The sequence below is a fragment of the Pelophylax lessonae genome (genome assembly GCF_965119305.1).
Source record: "Pelophylax lessonae genome assembly, chromosome: 4".
Classification (NCBI taxonomy): domain Eukaryota; kingdom Metazoa; phylum Chordata; class Amphibia; order Anura; family Ranidae; genus Pelophylax; species Pelophylax lessonae.
The window spans coordinates 91,756,191-91,773,482 of NC_138771.1; the positions used below are offsets into that span (position 1 = coordinate 91,756,191).

At 44.4% G+C, this 17,292-nt stretch overlaps 1 protein-coding gene across 5 annotated transcripts in view; it reads right to left on the reverse strand.

The window, feature by feature from the left end:
- MYO5A (myosin VA) overlaps nt 1-17,292 on the reverse strand; it is a 391,043-nt gene that overhangs the window by 168,828 nt on the left and 204,923 nt on the right. For all 5 annotated transcript variants that reach the window (XM_082256683.1, XM_082256682.1, XM_082256681.1 and 2 more), the window contains 2 exons: nt 8,221-8,364; nt 1,092-1,173 (listed from right to left, as the gene is read on the reverse strand). In XM_082256683.1, the coding sequence (XP_082112809.1) occupies nt 1,092-1,173; nt 8,221-8,364 (226 nt within the window). The remainder of the gene's footprint in view (nt 1-1,091; nt 1,174-8,220; nt 8,365-17,292) is intronic.

Consider the following 17,292-nt stretch of genomic DNA (forward strand, 5'->3'; position numbering starts at 1 on the left):
TCGGAGCCACCTGACCCATGCATCGGATTCCCCGCTGCCGAATGGGGGCTGGAGCTCGCCGCCAGCGCAGCGCGCTTGCCCCCTAGCCCTACGTTGGTTTGAGCAGGAGAGCCACATTGCCGCAGTTAATAGGCGGTGGCCGGTCGGAAACCGGTTAAAATATTTATTAAAACAGTCCTAGTATGATACCATGTAAATGTCTTGTAAAAGTATTAATGGGGAACGGGCTGCCTCCAAGCATAGCTCTCCTTCATTTATTCATTGTTACAGTATATGCTGTGTATACGTAGACGGTTTGGTGCCAGATACCACAGTATATCTTCAGAGGTCTAGTGGCGTCTATGCCTTGATGGGTCAGGGCTGTTTTGGCAGCAAAAGTGGGACAGACTCAATATTAGCTGGGTGGTCACAAAGGTATAGCTAAAGGCTGCACTAAAATGCATTCTATGCATTAGGATAAAAAATTCTTCTCTGTGCAGCAGCTCCCCTCAGGCCCATCTCTATCCAGCGATGTTGCACGACAGACTTGACTGGCCAGGACTCTTCCTCCTCATTTGCTGGGACAGCAGCGGGGTGCCATTGGCTCCCGCTGCAGTCAATCAAAGTCAGTGAGCCAATCAGGAGACGTGGCTCTGTGTCTGAATGGGGACATAGAGAAGCGGCTCAGCTTGGGTGCCCCCATAGCAAGCTGCTTGCTGTGGGGGCACTCGACAGGATTGAGAGGCAGAAGCGCCAGCGAGGGACCTGAGAAGAGCAGGATCTGGGCTGCTCTGCACAAAACCACTGCCCAGAGGTGGTGAGTATGACATGTTTGTTGTGTTTAGCCAGAAAAACCCCAAAGACTTTAGCATTCCTTTAAACAGACCAAAAACAAGTCTAAAAACCAAACGAAAATTCTTGGTCGTTCGTTTTCCGCATCATTAGTGTGCCAGCTGCGACACGCAATTTCTGCCATTTCACAATCGTATGCGCCATTTTCCTTTTTCGATCGACAGAACATTTGGTTTTTGGCTCGTCTATGCCCACCTTACTCGAATAGCGAATTATAAATTGAGGCAGTTGCCATTTTTGTTTAAGTACTAAAAACATACCCAGTTTAAGAATGTTGAATTCCGGCAATGAAGCTGATGCACACAGTTGATAAAATATATGATAATTTCGCTCCTCTTCTGCCTGAAAAAAAGAAGCAACAACATAAAAAAAAACACCAATATATGGATTACTAGAAAGCTGACGAGTTGAATTTAGCATTTTGCTTGAAGCAGCCTTAGCCTTAGCAAGCATTAAATCTCACGTGGAAACTGTACATGTGCTAAGCAATATAGACAGACTGAATCAGCACTTGGATGCAGAATTTGAAACATCATACATTGAAGTTCTCAATATCTGGATACACTTGTGCTTTGAGATCAGCTTTATTTTTCAAAACACAATTGAAGTATCGGTTAAAAATGCCAACTTTGGCATAAAAGGTTGCCTAATCATAAATAGGGGGAAAAAGTGAGGTTATCAAAATGCTGCCTTGCACCATGCCACCAAATTGTTTTGACAGACAAGTATAGAATACTGTGGGGCTGATTTACTAAAATTGGAGAATGCTAAATCTGGTGCAGCTGTGCAAAGAAACCAATCAGCTTCCAGTTTTTTTTTTCCGTCAAAGCTTCATTGAACAAGCTGAAGTTAGAAGCCGATAGGCTACCATGCACAGCTGCACCAGACTTTGCATTCTCCAGTTTTAGTAAATCAACTCCTATATGTACTGTATTTTCTTTCCCTGCTTAGCATTTAGCTTTGTAAATGTTTGAAAATTTCTTGTAGCCTCTTCTAGCCAACTCGGCTTTGGGAGGTCATCACTTTTTGGAGTTTCAATGTATAGGAATATGCAACCTGTATGTTGAATTACTAATAAGTTACACACCTGTGCTTTGTACTGACAATAAAGGGTTGATTTACTAAAACTGGTGCAGCTGTGCATAGTAACCAATCAGCTTCTAACTTCAGCTTGTTCAATTAAGCTTTCACAATAAAACCTAAAAGGTGATTGGTTACTATGCAGAGCTGCACCAGATTCTGTGTGCACCAGTTTTAGTAAATCCCTCTCTCTCTAAAGTGGCTATTCTGGTATATTTGTAACATGGCATAGCCAACAAAGAATAGTATCAGGATTGATCAGAAGTGACTTAGTCAAGACCATAAGAGAAGTTGCATTGTATTGGTTGAACCCCTTAAAGCAGGGGCGGGGAACCTTTTTTCTGCCAAGGACCATTTGGGTATTTATAAAATCATTTGGGGGCCGTACAAAATTATCAACTTAAAAATGTGCCTGTTATATTTGGTCAAACATTTAATTAACTCACCCCTAATGTGATGGCTGCAACTGCTTCTCTTTGGTGAGGTGTGTGATGTTAGCTGGTATTGATGATGTTGCTACTCAGAACTGGTTTTCCAGGTTTGCGTCGGTCAGTCTGGAGCGCAGTCGACTTTGTGGTGGTAAGTTTTGAAAATAAGTGCTGGCTGGTAATGCTGGTGGGCATAGCTGGCTGGTACTGCTGGTGGGTACAGCTGGCTAGTACTGCTGGCTCAGGCTGGTACTGCTGGCTTGTACTGTGCTGTGGGTACTGCTGGCTGGTACTGCTGTGGGTACTGCTGTGGGGATTGCTGATTCAGGCTGGTACTGTGCTGTAGGTACTGCTGGCTGGTACTGCCTTGGGTACTGCTGGCTCAGGCTGGTACTGCTGGCTGGTACTGTGCTGTGGGTACTGCTGGCTCAGGCTGGTACTGCTGTGGGTACTGCTGGCTGGTATTGCTGTGGGTACTGCTGGCTGGTACTGTGCTGTAGGTACTGCTGACTCTGGCTGGTACTGCTGTGAGTACTACTGGCTCTTGCTGGTACTGCTGTGGGTACTGCTGGTTCTGCTGTGGGTACTGCTGACTCTGGCTAGTACTGCTGGTTCTGGCTGGTACTGCTGGCTCTGACTTATACTGCTGTGAGTACTGCTGGCTCTGGCTGGTACTGCTGTGAGTACTGCTGGTTCTGGCTGGTACTGCTGTGAGTACTGCTGGCGGGAAACGCTGGCTAGCAGCGGTGCCGCTCTGGAGGAAGAGGCTATGTTTCCTGTATTGGTCACAGGCGGAGTGCATTTGATATCACTCTGCCTGTGACTCACTCAGACTGTCACAACAGAGCCGGAACTATACAGGAAACATTGGCTCCATTCTGACAGATCAGCTGAGAGACACAGACTCAGCTGCACGGGGGGCCGGACCAAATGACTTTGAGGGCTGCATACGGCCCCGGGACATAGGTTCCCCACCCTTGCCTTAAAGGCTCTCTTACAATTAATGCATGGTGCATAGTGAATTGGTGGATGCTGCCAACATACAATAATAACGAAAAAAGAGTCTTCACCATTGAACCTTCGTATAGTGATAGTCTTGTCTATAATTCAGATATCGCAACAGCTATCACAAGCTGACATTACTGCACCTCGCAGAAAACATTTCTACCTTGAGAAATGGATCTTTTGACATGTGCTGGTGACAATTCTTCTTCTACTCAAGAGCATATTTATATCCTATTCTATTGGGTAGATTTGTGGCCACAGACCATACCTAGGGCCTCATTGAAAAATAAGCATTCTCTACAGAAGCTTCAACAGACATAGAGGATAAAATATAGTATAAATTACCTGTAATCCCTTCTTATGGAATGTCTAACTACAGCCTTGCTATGGGACTGTCCATGCCTATCCATGTGGGATAGGATGTAATATTAGGAAAGGCCCTTTACTGCTACTTGTCAGGTACAGATCCAAAAGAGTTCTAGCACCCACAGGACTCTTTGTAAAGTTACCAAACTTACATTACACTACTATTACACTACATTACAAAGTTTTAGGGACATGTTGCTTACTTTAGGTAAACCTGTTTTGTCTATGCCTGATAAGCTCTGAACCCCTGCACATTAGATCAGCCATATAAAATGTATAAAAGTGTTTTCTTTCTGTTGTTAGATGACCACTAGTCCACAGACATATCAAAAAAGAACTCCAGGAATTATTTGTATTACATACTTACATTGGTCCAGCCTGGCACAATGTAAGTATGCATATCTGATAGGCCACTGGGGAAGCTAGAAATGACTGTAGTAGTAGGTAGCACAACTGCCATGATAGCCACAATCGTACGGCCCATGCATCAGCTTCCCCTCTACACACATACCACAGGGTTATGCTCTCTCAGCACTGCCCCCATTCATTGAAAGCTTTGTATTTTTTCTTGTTTAAAATGCCCATTGAAAGAACACAGCAGTGTAGTCAGTGAAGTTAACTTGTACAAGATTATAATGTAATACTCTCCGTTAGCTTGAATAAATTAGTTATAGTACAACTGAAATTGTAGTCAAAATAAACAAATCCACAGAACTGGGAACAATCAAAGATACTGATACAAATTAGCCCCGATTCATGGGGTAGAAACTGCGCTGAGAACCTCCAGGTAGTGCGCACAGAGTGCAAGCTAAGAAGCCTCCAATGAACAATTCAAAAGAGAAACTAAATAGGAAAAAGAGCAGGGAGGGAAAGGAATTACAATAGGCAGGAGGGGAAAGAGGCGGGCAGGGGGAAGTTTTCGGAGTCTCTTTAGAACTAGGTAGCGCCCATTAGTCTAATGGTGTAGAAGAATCCTTATCTTCACAATGAGTCAGTTAAGGTTCCATCAGGGATTGGTCAAAACTGGGGGGCAAAAAAGCAATCAACCCAGGGTTGCCATATTTTTGGAAGTTTTGGTACATGGTCTAGTAAAGTGGCTTCAATTTTACTATGAATCATGGATTTAGGTACTCTACTTTAAGTCTCAAGAATGTTTTGAGTAGAAGTCTTCCAAGCTTTAGCGATAGTTAGAAGCAGTTGTCATGTATAAAAGTAGGTTTTGAAGAAGCACGAGTTAAGTGTGAAACGCGTCGCCTATATTGTGTGTTCCATGTCCTGGTGGCAGTCTATGTTGACACAATAAATTGATGTTGGATCGATGGTGGTGTGCAGCCATACCTTTCTTTCTGTTCCCTCACATATAAAAGTAGTTTAAACTGTGAGGACCTTAAGTGTGGAGGACACTTTAATCAATAATGCTATGGCTGGGTCCGGTGATAAAGAAATATAAAAGAGACCAGATAGCATTTAAAATATCTCAGTGCTTTGTATCTTATCAGTGGACACAAAGCACGTTCTCTGATGAGGTGACATCACTTTGTAAAAATATACACGGCATTCTATAAATGACAGTTGTAGCGTCCAATACTACAGTGATTTCCAGCTTCGCCAACTGCCCATCAGGTATGAGCTATGCATACTTACAATATGTCAGGCTAAACCATTGTAAGTATCCAATTTAAGGTATTTGCTTTGCCCTTTTCATACAACCACTGAACAACAACTCATTAAGTCAACTATGTAAAAATAAATCTTGAACAGCCAACTTTACTAAGTTACTAATATAACAAAAAAACTATCAGCGCAAAACCAAATATGTGATATAACACTCAAAATAGGTAAAAACACTGTGCGTGAATAATGTACTGAAAAAGTGCTTGAATATCACTGTGCATAAAACAAATATAGCCGGCAGCAAACACCAATCGTGTTCACATCCCACAATAAATCAAAATAAATACAAAAAATGTGCTGCGCCAGACGTGCACCAATAAACATAAATGATGTTAATATAATCAATATCTGAAGTCCATACAAGCTGTGATTGTGCTCAAAATCCAATAAATGTGCATTAGTGTCCAAGTGTCCAAATCAGAAATGCAATCTGGTGAAAAGTGAACACCAATCTGTGAAATCCCTCCACCTGCTAGATTGGCCTCTCACCTCCAAACAGGACCCAGACGGGCCAGCAAAAGCATGTACTGAGGATATCAGACTCCTGGAAAGACACTCCAGCCTCTCACCTCCGGAGGTCTCAAGACACGGGACATGCGATGCAAAATATAAAAGGGAAAATATAGTGCTCTCCGTTTCAACAATCAGGCTTTATTGAGGAAAATAGAAGTTTACTCACATGTACAGGGCACTTCACCGTGCCTGCTGTTATGGCAATAGTAATAGCGTGTGTCACTCGAGAGATGTTCGGCGTCGGTCACGCAAGCTCTGCCCCCCTATTTCAACAAAGCCTGATTGTTGAAACGGAGAGCACTATATTTTCCCTTTTATATTTTGCATCGCATGTCCCGTGTCTTGAGACCTCCGGAGGTGAGAGGCTGGAGTGTCTTTCCAGGAGTCTGATATCCTCAGTACATGCTTTTGCTGGCCCGTCTGGGTCCTGTTTGGAGGTGAGAGGCCAATCTAGCAGGTGGAGGGATTTCACAGATTGGTGTGCACTTTTCACCAGATTGCATTTCTGATTTGGACACTTGGACACTAATGAACATTTATTGGATTTTGAGCACCATCACAGCTTGTATGGACTTCAGATATTGATTATATTAACATAATTTATGTTTATTGGTGTACGTCTGGCGCAGCACATTTTTTGTATTTATTTTTACTAAGTTACTACTTACTCCCCAGAATTCAAAAAGGCTGGCGCAGGCAGATTTTGCAAAAGTGTCTCTCATTCATTCTAAAAGTGGTGAAGAAGGTGCCAAATTTATATGCCTGCCTAGAACTTGTACTTAAATTGGGTTCATGTTGCACCACTTTTAGAATGCACAAGAGAAACTTTTGCAAAATCTGTCTCAGCCAGTTTATCTTTCTATAAAACAAAAAAGAGTTGGTCTTAACTAGCTCCACTATTCAATGCACAACAATGCAAAAGTGGCGCATTTTACAACCACCTGAATTTGGTGCACGAGTCGCTAAAGAACCAAAAGTATAGCAAATGCTTCATGAATTTGGCGCCATATATGATCAAGAGGAATTAATGCCACAAAAGTGGGGCAGCACCTTTATTGAATTCCCCCCATAATGTCTTCAAGGCTCGGCAGCACTAACAGGAGGAATTGAGAATGAATCACCAGTACTTTTATGACCTGAGCTATAGGCCACTACCTTTTCCTTTGTGTAAAACATTCAGAAGATAGGTACTTATATCTTTAGACTAGTAAACTAGTGAGCAATAAAACAGTCACAAATAAAAGTTGTTCTAAAGTTAAAGCGTTTTTACCTTAATGTATTTCATGCATTAAGGTAAAAACACTTACCTGACTCCTCTCTCAATCTAGTGCTGTGCCTGACTGTATCTCTTCTCTCCCTGCTTTCATAGGCTTCACTGAGAGCAGTGGGAGCCATTGGCTCCTGCCGCTGGCAGTCAATTTCTGTGAGGAGGGGAGCCGGATGTGGGGGCCTGTGTGTGTATGTCAATGGATGGACACAGCATGACTTGTGATGCCCCTTTAGCATACAGCTTTCTGTGGGGGGCACACAAACAAGAGGAGAGGAAGAGGTCTGTTGGAGAAGAGGGGGCATGGGGGCTGCTCCAGAGCAGGTAAGTATAACATGTTGATTTTTATTTTAATAGAACAAAAAAAAAAAAAAAATAGCCAATAGAACCATTTGAAGGTAGACTATGTAGTGCACTATATTAATCCTTGTTGCATACAAACACTACTAAAAAGTATTAAGGCACTCCAAAATAACTGCAATGGTATTTTGTTATTACGTACTACCATAGTTACTTACAGGTTTCAAACAGCCTTCAAAAAGGGCACAGTGTAAATATGAACTCTGGAAATTAAGTGCTACAGATACCAAAGAGTAAGTTGAATTTAACATACAAGCAACACATTTCTATTGACTTTGGAATGTAGGCTAACAGCATTAGGCTCCATGCACACTAGGCTTAAAAAAAAAAAAAAGCTTATATAGAGCATTTTTTGTACACGGTTTAGGTGAGTTTAGGAGAGTTTTGCCTTTTTTCTGCCAGAAGGCTCCGATCAGAAACGCAAACCAGAAGGTTTTTTTTTTCCTGCCTCTAAACGTTGAGCTTAAAATATTCCAGTAATCGTCCTGCATATGGACACACAGGATAACATTGAGCTGCTTCTACAGGCAAAACACAAAACTCCTGTAGAGACAGCAATTTTTAGGCCAGTGTGCATGGAGCATTGAGAAACTGTTCTTCTGAGTTATTTTTTGCATTGAACTGTAAAGAAACAAAAACTATAAGCTCAAAGCTACTATAAAGCTACTTCCTTTTATGGCCCAGAGGTGTGCTTACCTGAAAAACCACACGAGATTTCTCTAGTAAATATGTCCTCATGTGAGCACCAACAATCCGATACCTTTTATCAAATCCAATCTCTATGTACTTTCCAAAGCGACTGCTGTTATCATTTCTAGTAGTCTTTGCATTTCCTATGGCCTAGAAAAGAGAGAACATCAATGAAGTCAGTAAAAAATATTAAATAAAGAACTGATATTAATGGGATTTTTGTACTTACTGTAAAATCCACTTCTCCGAGTTCATCGACGGACACAGCGCTCCATAAATCATAACTACTGGGTTATATTGCATAACAAAAAACACCTGGCTACGCCCATGGGCCGTCCTCAGCTTGGTATACAACCCCCCTCTCCGCTCTAGGTAATCAGTTTAGTAGCAAGCTGTATTAGAAGTATTAGAACTCCATAGAGGGGGTGGGTCCTGTGTCCGTCAATGAACTCAGAGAAATTGATTTTACAGTAAGTTCAAAAATCCCATTTTCTCTTTCGTTCATTGGCGGACACAGCGTTCCATAAATCATAACTACTGGGACGTCCAAAAGCAGTGTCAAAAGGAAAATGTGGGGTGGGGAAAATAACCCAAGGCTGAACAGAAGTGCCCTTAACCAGGACACAGGAGCCTTAACCGGGTCAGAGAAGCCCCGTCTGAAAAAATAAACGTTTAAAGAAAAACACCCCTCAAGAGGGAACAGCACCTCTTAAATAGCAGCCTGCAAAACTTTGCGGCCAAAAGAAGCATCCCCAAATGCCAAAGTATCTATCTTATAGAATTTTGTGAAGGTATGCACCAATGACAGAGTAGCCACCTTGCAAACTTGCGGTATTGCTGCCTGATGACGGAAGGCCCAAGAAGCACTGAGTGCCTGAGCAGAATGCGCCGTGACAGAGAAAGGTGGAACCTGACCTTTAATGGAAAAGGCCTGAGTCACTGTCTGTCTGATCCATCTGGAGATGGTAGCCGAAGAAGTGGCCAGCCCTTTTCTTGGTCTGTCCGTAACCACACAAATCGAGTCTGACCTCCAAAAGGACTTGAGTAGCTGCCAGATGCACGAACCACATCCCAGGTATGCACAGCAAATTCCTTGGGATGAGCCGGCTTGGGACACAAGGAAGGCAACACAATGTCTTCATTCAAATGAAAGTCAGAGACAACTTTGGGCAGGAATGATGGACAGGGACAAAGAACCACTTTATTCCTATGGACCACCAAATGGGGACTGCGACAGGAAAAGTCCGCCAATTCCGATACCCTGCCGGCCGAGGTAATAGCCATCAAGAATGTCACCTTCTGGGATAACGTAGACAAGGGAATCTCCCGAATATTCTCAAATGGAGGTTTCTGGAGAACGGAAAGCACTAAATTTAAATCCCATAGCGGCAAAAGAGACCGTACAGGTGGAGCCACATGTCAAACCCTCTCAATGAAGGTACGAAGTAAAGAGTGCGTGGCTAGAGGTTGCTGAAAAAAAGATTGCCAAGGAAGACACCAGGCCCTTAATGGTACTCAAGGTCAACTTCTGATCAATGCCCCATCGAAGAAAGGTTAAGATCCGAGCCACAGAAAAGGATCGAGGATGAGTGCCAACCGACTCACACCAAGAAATGTACGCTTTCCACGTACAATGATATATCTTGCTGGAAGACTACTTCCTCACCGTCACCATAGTAGGGATCACTGATCCAGACAAGCCTCTGTCCCTCAGTACCTGGCTTTCAATAGCTAAGCCATTAAAACCAGCAACTGTAAAGCAGGATGGTAAATTATCCCTTGGGACAGCTGGTCTTTTCTGAGAGGAAGCCCCCAGGGGATGTTTACAGCCACCAGGATGATTGGAAGACCCTCGCTCTTGATTCCTCACAAGAACTGTGGAAGAAGCCTGAGCTGAGGATGATACTGGCCTTACCGTGGCCCTTGGACGCCTGCGGCATCTGTTAAAGGACCCAGTGACCTCATCATGAACTTGGGTATCCTCCTGTTGAGCCGAACCTGCTAAAGGAGCTGCATGTAGGTCTGTGCAAACAGAACAGTCTTGAAGGTGAATACCACCAGACTCAGAAAATGTATGCAAATTGGGAGAGAAAACGGTCTGTGTGACAGCAGCCACTGAAAAACGGCCTATGGTTCCTGAAATTTGTCAAGAGAAAGGAACACCCTTGTCAGAATTAAAATCAGACCTAGGTAAATCAATTCCCTAGACAGGGATAGGGGGGACCTTAGGTAGTTCGGACATCACCTGAACCTTTGCAGAAATTAAATCGCACAAGGAGACTCAGGACCCTGAAAAACCTGAAAAGAACAAACTTTGCCCCCCTTTCTGGGTACCCCCAAAAGAAACACTTTGTGGATCTCCTTAATGCCCACAAAAGAAGTCTACAGGGCCGGAAACCAGGTTCCTTCCCCTTCCTTGACTGTGTAAGGAAGGTACTCTTAACAACCCCCCCCCCCCCCCCCCTGGTGAGAGCCTTAATGATGCCATCCAGGGTAGCCCCAAACAGGCGATCACCTTGAAAGGGCAGCTCAATGAGCGCTTTCTTGGAGGCTTGGTCTGTGGAAAAATTCTTAAGCCAAAGCACGCGCCTAATCACCACCACTGAAACAGAAGGTTTGGACAGCACAGGAGCTATATCCAAAGCTGCATCACAAAAAAACGCAGCCCATGGACCAACTGGTCCACTAAATCAACATAAGCAGCAGGGACCTGCTCACACCCCAAGCCCTGAAGCAAAAGCTTGGCCCATTCACTTAGGGTCTGAGACACCAGGGCTGAGGCAAAGACTAGCCGCAATGCTGAACCAGCCATAGTAAACATGCTGCGTACCACAGCCTCTGCTTTCTTGTCAGCTGGGTCCTTAAATGAGCGGGATTTCTCTACTGGGATCGTGGTTGCTTTATTCAACCTGGAAACAGGAGGGTCCACTACTGGTAGATTAGTCCACTGTTGTAAAAGTGACTCCTCAAAAGGGTAACATACAGCAAAAACTTTTGGGGTCACAAACAGTAATTTTGGTTGCTCCCATTCCTTACAGGAAAACCGGTCAAAATAAGTTACATAAGGCAACACCTTTGTAGTACGAGGTGACTTATGCATACCAAAGGACCCAGCCACATCCATGGCTACATCCGCTGCATTCTCCATTTTTAAAGTCTCACGCACTGCAGTGATAAGTGCGTCTACCAGCGCTTTTTCATTCACTGCTGCGACCATGGAGGAATCACCTTCACTTTCACTATCGGATGGATCTGGGGGTATGATATTAAGCCCCCCTGGACAGGCCGCCTCCATGGGGGCATCAGGCTCAGAATCAGATGAGACAGACTGAGCAGGGGAAGGCGGGGGGATGCTTCCTCCTGGGTCTTTGCCCACACACCACTTCCGCACGGAACACACAAGAACTGCAGGGCCGCCGTCAGTGCAACCATGGGAAGCTGGGGTTCAGAGGGACTTGCCACCTCCATGAGGGGGTCAGTGGGGGGGGGGGGGGAGATGTGACCCTGAGACTCCATAAGGAAAGGAAGACCTTTCAGTACAAAAACGATCTTTTGGCACCACTAAAGGATCCCCTCAAGGCTCAGGGTAGCTATCAGCAGAGAGATAGATAACAGGGACCCCCAAGGACTCGGACCGGAGGAGCGCCAAGAATTCAAACCCAGCATCATCATGGACACCATCCCTGTTCATATGTCCCTGGGCACAGGAAGAGGAAACTGAGGAGGAAAAGGAAGAGGAGGAGCTTCGGCATCCCCACGAGGCTTCGGTCGTCTCCAGCGCCTCCCAGACAAGAAAATGGCCCCTGTGACATCATCAGGCTACACAAACACGGCCGCCAACCGGAGACCAGCTAGACTAAGGGAATATGGACCCCGTGACATCGGGCTACACAAACATGGCCCCCAACCGGAGACCAGGCAGACTAAGGAAAAATAGCCCGCGTGACATCACGCCATAAGCTACAGCATGCTGCCAGGATCTTCCCTGCGCCCTCTGCAAGGGGACCCCCCCTGAAGGTAGGACACACGTTTAGGGGAGACTCTGCTGTGCACCACCATCTCTGCACTGGGACCTCCCAGCACTATACCCACACTGTAAACCAGTAGGGCATGCACCTAGGGGTCTCCTACACTGGGACCCCTCCAGACGACCAGGGCAGGACGAACACTATCCCAGAACCCTTACAGAGTGGGGATAGCAGGGGAGACCCCAGGGGTCTCTGCTGCATCCTCTGCCCTGGGATTCCCACCAGACTCCAGGTCCAGTCAGGGAGGGAAAGGGAGTGGGGGAAGCCAAGCTCACTGAGTGATTTAGGGAGAGGAGAAGGGAACCTTCAGCCTTCAGGCAGGTCCTACCATCCCTAGAGGTTACTCATGTCGACCTAGTGCGTAGCTGCGGTCTGCATGCGCTCGCTGGATCTAGATTATCCAGCCCGTCGCCCAGCCCGGCAGTTGATTGTAGATGTCCCAAAAGAAAAAACAAAAAATATGTAAGGAAGGAGAAAAAATTGCTAGGGCTAGAGATCCCAGCCGGGAGCCTAGGTCCTTACTGCTGACTAGACAGATTAAAACGGATTACCTAGAGCAGAGAGGGGGTTTATATACCAAGCTGAGGATGGCCCATGGGCGTAGCCAGGTGTTTTTTGTTCTGCCTAGTCCTACACCTGGAGGAGGCAATATAACCCAGTGGTTATGATTTATGGAGCACTGTGTCTGTCGATGAACAAAAGAGAATTTATTACTATTACCACATTATTCACATACAATAGTTACATGCCATTCTAAAATGGAGTCAACTAAAGCTGGCCAAAAACACATGTCACCTGATGCAGAATAGTTCATATTCGCATTGCACACCTTCCTGGATATAGGCATATCTGGATCTATCACAGATAAACATACATATTTACCAGCACACCATGGATCTTGCGCAAGATCCAAAGTGTGCTGGCGAATATCTATGTTTGTCACCTGATGTAGATGGCTTTGGCTAAACCGGTTGATAATCCTCACTCTTTGGTCATTAGCAGACACACAGGGCTGACTAGTCTCATCAGAAAAAAAAACAATCAAATAAGTTAAAACACCTTGTTCAACTACTACAGTTTACTCTTTCCCACTCCATATGTTTAAATGTGAGTGCTTGGCTAAATTCCAATATGTACATTTATGCTCAAAAGCTTGAAAAAGACCTCTACAATCCTAAATGTCCTCATGGTCCATGTCTAGAATTGCTGTAGCTCAAAATGATATCATAAGTCATAAAAGATATCATAAAACCATGAGAACACAACAGATGGCTAATTTTCAATCTTTCAGATGTTACGTCACACCACCCCCAACATTCAGTCAAAATGGAGAAAATCCTAAAGACAGTCTATAACAAGTGTATTTCTAAACAAAGTGAAAAAATAAAATGCAGTACATTGCTACAGTACATACACCTTTCCCCCCATGTTGTGTAACTTTAAAAATGCTGCTAGCACAGAAAAATACTAAGAACACTGTGCCCTTGCTGTGCTGAGACCCCAAGCTGTGCTGTCGGTCCTACTGGACTAGTGGTCGCCATTTTCTTAGAACATTAAGGACCACTAAACCCACAATTTTGAATCCCGCGGACCACTTACATGAATTTTACATGCCTTACAAACCCAATGCTCCAGCTCTCTGCCCCCCTCCCATTGGATCACACTGCCGCCTTTTACACACAATGCTTCGGCTCTCTGCTCCCCTCCCCCTCTGAATCACACTGCTACCTTATACACACAATGCTCTGGCTCTCTGCGCCCCCCCCCCCCCCCCCCGGATCACACTACTGCCTTACACAGATGCATCATTAGATCTCACCTCCTTATCCAGTCTGTGATCAACGCTGCCATTGCAAGTCCCCTTCTTCACCTCCTGCTCTTTGCACTACTCCTGGCGTCTCTCTGTGTTCACAGAAGCGGCATCGGGTATCAATGTGTGCTGACAGTATTGACTGTCAGCGTGCATTGAGAACACAACTAGAAACAACATTGGAAGGCATACGTCTACCACAATGTTGAACCCCTGGGGAGCACCAACATTTTTTCATGGATCATCAGTGTCTACGGACTGCTGGTTGGTGACCGCTGTACTGAACTGCAGAACTCAACACCGCACCTTCCCTTAAGTTAAATTGGGAAAAAGTGCATGCAATGCAAGTGCTCTACTGTTTTTTTTTCCATTTTGCCCAGACATACACTGAGATTTGTTCCAATACAGAAGTAATCACACTATCAAATCCAAATTACAGCACAGACAAAATCTACAATACAGGAATGCCTATTGCCAAGAATTTGTAGTAGATTGTAGTTGTTTTTTTTTTTTTTATTTCTACTGCCATCACTGTTTCACAGCAAGCAGCAAATCTGAGAATAGGCATACAACGGAGCAATGCAGATACTGTTTATAACTGTAGCACTGTCTCTGTAGGGCTTGCTGTATGATGACTTCTTGGGCCTACTGTGATTCCATGCAGACAATCACTTATGGACAGTTCCCACATCCATTCTTACTTCCAGTTGCTCGTAATTAAACAGTCCAGGGGTTTTGGTTTAATATTTATAGTGGAACTTGGATGGGAGAAGGGAATAGTGGGATACTCCAACTTGAACTATTTACATTTGATAAGGACAACTCTCACTTGGCCTCACCAGGTTATTTGTGGAAGCAGTAACAGTGCTTTAACCATACTGCCACTTGTATGGAAGGGTTAAGTCTTCTTGCTCTCTCCATCAGTACAGAAAGTAACATTCCTCTCTCTGAAGAGACAATGAGCCACTACCCTTCTCTCACATGGTAGCAACTCGAGAAAAGCTTCTTCCAACATTACTCTGGCCCACTGGCCCAAAAGGAACTTCGCAAATTGTCCTTTAAACAAAGTATTTTCACAAAGCGTCCTTTCTCAGTAATTCTTTTAGCAACAGTAGTGGCCCACGGCCCAAAAAAGATCTTAAAGAGGAAGTAAACCTGTTTTAAAAACGTGGAAAAAAAACCCTGTAAAGACAAAGGGATAACGAGCTAGTATGCATCGCATACTAGCTCATTATGAAGTACTTACCTAAAAATGAAGCCTCCTCAGTGCCGACAGGAGGGCCAACATGTCCGGCCGTCCTGCTTCCTGGATCACGTCCTTCGGCCATCTGATTGGCCGGGGGCGCGATTACATCACTCCCGCGCATGCACGCGGGAGCCGCCATTAACGGCACTGGGATCTGAAGGAACGGCCACCTTCAGAGCGCATGCGCCAATGACGTCATCGGCTGCATGCACTGTAAATATCTCCTAAACGGTGCAAGTTTAGGAGATATTTATAGCACCTATAGGTAAGCCTTAATATAGGCTTACCTATAGGTAAATGTAAACAAAAGGGGTTTACAACCTCTTTAACAGCGTGTCCTGTAGCAAGGTGTCTCTGTTAACTAGGAGTTTACCTCCTCCAGGTTGTAGCCCCTGGCTTTAACAGGAAAGTTCCTCTAGGCAGAAGTTCTTTCTCCCAGGTGGTGAAACTATAGCAGTTTCCCTGATTCCCAAGTCTTCTTGCTCTCTCCACCAGCAGACTTGATGCAAAATACAATATCTTCAGGACACTCTCTAGCATCTCCCCTTGACTGACACCCATCCACTGACTCTTCTAGCTGAAGGGATGGCCCTCTCAGGACAGGTCCCATGACACAGATCTGTACTCCCTATATAGAGAATCAGATCCTTTCCAGTGTCTCTCTTCCAGTCAGCTCTGCAGGACCTCCGGGTTCAGCTCCTCTCTGACTCTCAGGTCGACCACCTGAAGCCGCATGGCAACTTCTACAGAGGTGGGGCAGCAATGCCCCTCCCTCCGGGGGCCCTGCTCTCCAGCTGAAAAGACCCCGAGCACATGTGCCAATGGCATTTTTACAGTATCCCAGCATGCACCGAGGCACTTTCCTCTGCCATTCACTAAATGCCTGTGCACTCATTTGTCAGGTTTCCTCCCACTGTCCAATATGCCTCCCTATTGGAGCAGTGTAAAACACTTCAGACAAACTGAGCTGCATCCGAGCACCATGAGCAGACCTCACTAGCAGATCCTGCACTCTGGTAGGCAGAGAACAATATAGGTTTACCTGCAATCCCTCTGGTAAGCAGAAAAGATCCAAAACTATACTTTCTCTCTAGCACCTACCTAGGAGGGTGCTACATAACCATATATTTATAAAGGGAACTAGGATTATATGGGCTATATGAGGTGGAGATCATATTTATAAGGATGCTTGATCATATACTACTGTAACAACTTGATCTTCTTTCTCTGTTCATTTCAGCAAAATGCTAATTCTAGGGGGGAGAAGTCAGGCTTTCTATTCTGTGCCTAGGTTGTCTACAAATACTTTTAAGCATAATGCACTGACATTACAAGAAAACGTGAGGTTTTCCCAGCTTTTTGGGGTTGGAGAAGGAGAGGATATACCTTTAAATGTTTCTTATCTTTCATTGGATTTACAATAAAACCACCAGGCATTAAATACAAACAAGGTTTTTTAAAGCTCAGTAGGCAAATGTTCCATTCACAGTGCTCTGTGGTGCAAATAAAAGACTGCCAACAAGATTTAATCAGGCAACTGAGAGATTAAAAATCTTATTTGTTTTACATTTGTTATTTGAAATAAATGATAATTATTTATTTTTTACATTTCTAGGTCATATGTTGTTATGGCTGTTTTATGTGAGACTTTTCCTCGCTCTTACATGACCTGTATACTATATTGTACTGTCTATTATACCATCCTCATGTCATACTATTCCACAATCTTACCCTTTTGTGTAATTTTGGACTTTTTTTTTTTTCTTACACAAATAAAGAAACAAAGCTAAAAATAACTAAAATGACTAAATGAATAAAGATCTTATATTTAAAGGTAAGTTAGCCAAATTTTTTAAAGGTGAACCCCCCCCCCCTTTTGGTCCCATGTTACACCCATGTTTAGGGCACTCTCCCCAAAGCAACGCCATTCATTTGCAGAGATCTGTGAATCAATGAACTACAAGTCCCATATACCACTGCGGCTGATGGACTTG